The sequence below is a fragment of the Loa loa genome (assembly GCF_000183805.2).
Source record: "Loa loa unplaced genomic scaffold supercont3.315, whole genome shotgun sequence".
NCBI lineage: Eukaryota > Metazoa > Nematoda > Chromadorea > Rhabditida > Onchocercidae > Loa > Loa loa.
The window spans coordinates 56,339-61,324 of NW_018108495.1; the positions used below are offsets into that span (position 1 = coordinate 56,339).

At 33.6% G+C, this 4,986-nt stretch overlaps 2 protein-coding genes across 2 annotated transcripts in view; both read left to right on the forward strand.

Moving 5' to 3' along the window:
* LOAG_18446 (SPRY domain-containing protein) overlaps positions 1-1,649 on the forward strand; it is a 5,287-nt gene extending 3,638 nt beyond the window's left edge. The window contains exons 10-12 of the mRNA XM_020451105.1: positions 396-478; positions 593-841; positions 1,239-1,649. Coding sequence (XP_020305143.1) covers positions 396-478; positions 593-841; positions 1,239-1,511 — 605 coding nt within the window. The 3' untranslated portion in view covers positions 1,512-1,649. The remainder of the gene's footprint in view (positions 1-395; positions 479-592; positions 842-1,238) is intronic.
* A 332-nt stretch (positions 1,650-1,981) lies between these two features.
* Positions 1,982-4,986, forward strand: part of LOAG_12575 (deoxyhypusine synthase) — a gene marked incomplete at its 5' end in the record, with an annotated part of 4,398 nt that continues 1,393 nt past the window's right edge. The window contains 6 exons of the mRNA XM_020448562.1: positions 1,982-2,173; positions 2,482-2,622; positions 2,930-3,081; positions 3,634-3,790; positions 3,924-4,070; positions 4,264-4,455. Coding sequence (XP_020301306.1) covers positions 1,982-2,173; positions 2,482-2,622; positions 2,930-3,081; positions 3,634-3,790; positions 3,924-4,070; positions 4,264-4,434 — 960 coding nt within the window. The 3' untranslated portion in view covers positions 4,435-4,455. The remainder of the gene's footprint in view (positions 2,174-2,481; positions 2,623-2,929; positions 3,082-3,633; positions 3,791-3,923; positions 4,071-4,263; positions 4,456-4,986) is intronic.

Sequence of the window (4,986 nt, forward strand, 5' to 3'; positions counted from 1 at the left end):
ACTTTTCCTAGAGTGGAAGTCCAGAAATTATAAATAAGTAGTTCAGCTAAAGGACGTCATTACAGTCTGTTACTCGTGCAATAGTTTTAGAAAATCTCTATATCTTTTATTTGATCCCGATAAATTGCAGATTGGTTTTTTAGTTGAAATTGTCCGAAGATCGGTTATCCGTGAGCGGTTTTGAAGGTTACAGTGTCGCTCGAGCTACTCACTCGGTTTCCCATGGTACTTGGTATTTTGAAGTGGTTTTTACGGCGCAACCACCAGGTTCACATATAAGGATCGGTTGGAGCCAGGCTTTGGGTAGGTACTCGAAAGCCTTGGTTTATGAGTTCTCAAAATAGTTATAAGTCATTGAAAAAAGAAACTTTATTGATTCGGAATCATACTTTCAGCACCGATACAAGCATGTGTTGGCTATACACAACTATCTTATGCTTGGCGAAGTCATAAAGGCACAATATTTCACCAAGCAAAAGTAGGTGTTTCAAATTTCAAGTCTTGATTCACACATTTATTTGCTTTGAGTAAATGAAAAAGTTGATGAGGGAAGGAATTTTTCAACCTTCAAATTACTCGTATCAAATTTCAGGGTAGACACTACTCGGACGGTGGTTTTAAAGAAGGTGACGTCCTGGGATGTTTGATATCGCTACCACCTTGCCCGGCCGACAGGGAATATGATTTTACTTCTGTGGAAAATTTGCCATCTTCATCGATTTATTTGCCACCTTCCTACAAAAATTTGCCTTTAATCAATTTCAAACACAATTACTTTTATGAGGAAAAGGATGACGTATCTGCTGCACTAAAAAGTTTAAAACCAGCACCTGGAAGCTGGGTTCGTATTTCTATTAATTTGGTTTAATGAATTTTTAACAGTAGAATTAAGAGTACCTACTTATTATCTATTGCTGTTTCGATTGTCGTTTAATTAAAATTCATATATTTTAAGATATTGAGCTTTATTTCACGTCTTGATAGGTTCTGTTAATAAAACAAAAATTTAGCTACTACAGCTACGGGTTGAATAATAGATTAACATTTCCTTTCATAAGTTAAATTTATTGGAATTGGCTCTCACTATTACTTTCTTTTCCCAGTCACATTTTGTTAAGAAGTTTGAAGAGCTGAAATTTTCAGTTCTTTATGGCATGGCACCCGGTCATTTTTGATTTCAGTTTTATCAAGTTGAAAATAATTTGCTTCCGAATTTTTTGAAGAACCATTTTTTCCAGATTGAGTTCTACCGGAATGGCAAGAGTTGTGGAATTGCTTTCACGGATATTTATGCTGGTTTCTACTATCCTGCAGTCTCATTATTTCAAGGTGCTACAGTTCGATGCAATTTCGGTCCTTCATTTCGATATCCAGTACCGCCTGGAGCTCGTGGAATGTGTGAAAGAGTTGGTGAAATGTATATCGAGCAGACATTAGCAGACATTTTGTACTTGGTTGAAAACGAGGAGGAATTAACCGAAGAGGCTGCCAAATGTACTCGTAATCAGTGATAGTGATTTTAGTTTGCCTTCTATGTATGCGCTACCATTGTGCATCTTTTGTTTATTGAAGGTTCGAATGTTGTGTTTTTTCTTAATATTATCAAGTTTTCCAAATAAAATTTCCCATTTTAAGTATGTTAAAACTTCTGTTGCATTGACATAATGTGTTCTGATTAAATAAAAGAAATATCATTATCAATTTTTTCATTTGATTTTCTTTTTTTGTGCTCCAAACGACGCAACTCACATATAATTATTTGTTAGAACAATCAAAAGAAGAAGTGGAGAAAGATGGATAGAAAAAAAGAAAGGAATTGTAGATATTGTAAATGGACTGAATGGACATGTCTTATCACACACACATTATGCTACAATTATGAGTTGATTCGGCTACGGAGCCTTATTTGAGATAAAAGTTTTGGTGTTAATTGGGGTTTTGTCGAATTTAAACATTGTTCACTTCCAGGTGTTATCGCAACATGGATAATGGTGGTTGTAAATCTGACGTTCATATAGCTGAAATATCTGTTCTGAAGAAGTCATCTCCGATGCCAACAGATTCTACTATAATTAAAGGCTATGATTTCAATGAAGGAATTAATTATGATACTTTATTAGACTGTTACATGTCTACTGGTTTCCAGGCGTCACATTTTGCTCAAGCTGTACAGGTTGGTATGTAACCGGAAGCGTTCATGATGAGAAAGGAAGAGTAGTGCTAATCAGTAATAAGTTATGCAATATAATGCAAATAACTTATATGACTTATATACGCTGTGATTCTTTACCACATTGTTCCACATTGTATAATGTCATACTTCGCAGATATTTGATGAATATATCAGTTAAGGTATATTATATTGTGAATTTTACTTATTTCTTAAAAAAGATTTTATCTTCGCTCAGATAACCTGAAAAATTAACTAGGTTATCTGATTATCTGATATTTTATTTTTTTTTAATAAAATTAACTTTTTAGCAAATAAATACGATGTTAACGGTGCGCGAAGAACAGTTTGAAGGTGATCATACATTACCGTATCCGGAGGGGAAACAAAAAAGAGCATGCACAATATTCCTTGGTTATACAAGTAATCTAGTTACTTCAGGTGTTCGAGAAGTATGTTCCTTGGAGTTTTTTTTCTTCTATAATTTTTCCAAACTATAGTTTACATTACAGCCTTTGAAAAGGTCAGGTAGAATTCAAAGACTTCTTGGACATATTCAATACTTTAAAAGTGCTTTTGTTCAGAATCTTAAATACTTGATTTCGAGAACCTTTCGTTGTTAGATAATCATGTGGTGACTAAAATTACCCTCAATGTTTCTTTAACATTCTAAGCGTAATATATCAACCTAAGTGTTTCCACTCATACAGTATGCATGCTCAGTAACATGTGCTGCCCTGATTTGGACTTCATTTTAAGAGTATCCGATACTTAGTTGAACATGATTTGGTGGACTGCATTGTAACGAGTGCTGGTGGTGTCGAAGAAGACTTGATCAAATGTCTGGCACCTTCATATCTGGGTGCATTTGATCTTGATGGGAAGACTTTGCGTCATAATGGATTGAACAGGTTGTTTAGATTTAATTCACTATGAATAAATATGTGACAATTTTCAGCGTTTTTTTGATCTTTTTCTCTGATTTTCCATTTCTTCCTGGTGATTTCTAACTTCTAATTATCACCTGTCGATCATATTCTTCCCGTGAATTTTCTTAACCACTGACATTTTTTGTTTATTTTATGATGTGAATTTCCTTCTTAAATCAAATATTTATATGTAAAAATTGCTTTCAAGGATAATTTGTTAAATGACAGATGCGATTATTTAGATTTTGAAACATTCGTAATACTTCTTTATCAGTTCTTCTTTGAGAAATGAATGCCTTTTAAGGGAGAAAGTTAACGATAATCTAACTTTTTTGTATGCAACATGCAATTCTGCAAGAAAAAAGAAAATTTTTCATAACATAAATGTTCATGACGATTGCAGAGCTGGTAATATTATCATACCAAATGATAATTACTGTCAGTTTGAGGAATGGCTAATGCCTATCCTAGATAACTGTGAACTGGAACAAAAAATAATCATTTCTCATGGACTCCATCGAAACTTATCGATAGGCTTGGTGCTGAAATCAATGACAAACGATCAATCTGCTACTGGGCTCACCGAAATCGGATCCCTATTTTCAGTCCTGCATTAACTGATGGTTCAATTGGTGATATGCTGTATTTTCATTCATTCAGGAATGGTGGAATTAAGCTGGACATCGTAGAGGTTTGTCGGTCTTTAACGTTTGATTTTTCTATCCTTATATATATCTAACAAGTTATACTGAAAGAAAAAGTGGGATATACTTATATGATTAAATCCATTTCAACTAAATCTCAAGTCTTCTTCCTCCCGTCAGGATTTGCGTCATATTAACACGATGGCAGTACGATCATACCGTACCGGTGTAATACTTCTTGGTGGCGGTGTTATGAAACACCATATCAATAATGCTAATCTCATGCGAAATGGTTCTGATTACACTGTATATGTGAATACTGGCCAGGTCTTTTGAATTTTTGGATTTTATTCTGGAATTTCTAACTAATTTTTCCGACGAATTTACTGAAATTTTCCTCTTATCATGTTCCAAAATATTATGAACGTCTTGTTAATAAGACGGTTTTCGGATATTGATTTTATTTGATTTTTCTGTTCGGATTTTACTTTATCAGATTTATTGACCAAATTTTATTTAGGAATATGATGGCAGTGATTCGGGTGCTCGTCCGGATGAAGCCGTAAGTTGGGGTAAGATCAGGAGTGAGTGTAGACCGGTTAAGATATACGCTGATGCGACACTTGTTTTTCCACTGTTAGTCGCGAAGACGTTTGCTCGCCACGTACAGAAGAAGCAATTGAAACTGTAGAAAAAATGAGTTATCGTTTAGGTTCGCAGAGATTTTGGTTTGATTTTGTTTCAAAAATTTTAGATGATTCCATTTTTGTAGTGATATATATCACGTAGGTATTTGACTTATTTTGCGTAATTGTTAAAAAGTTTTTCTGAAATATTGTTTCTTATTCTGAACAGATCAATTTAATTATGTGTGACAACTGCAATGACTTCATATTCCTTGAATTTCTGCAATTTTTTGATTTTTTAAGATTATAATTATTTTGAGATCAAAATTAAAAGCTATTTTTTTATATGCTGTTGCTATTCACTTCATCATGGTTTTTTTTTTCATCTTAAAAACATTCCATTTTATTTTGTTCTATCCTGTAGTGTTTCTCTTTTTCCACTCCGCTCTTCCCACTGTTGTCCTTTCTTCCCTCTTAATTTTGCACTTTTATATTCCATTTCTATTTTAAAAATATTCAATTTTTATTCAAATAGTATTGACTTTTGAGCACCTTTTTTCTGAAGTTTGGAGTGCAACTACCAATTATCGATCAGATAAAAGATAACTTATCTCCTC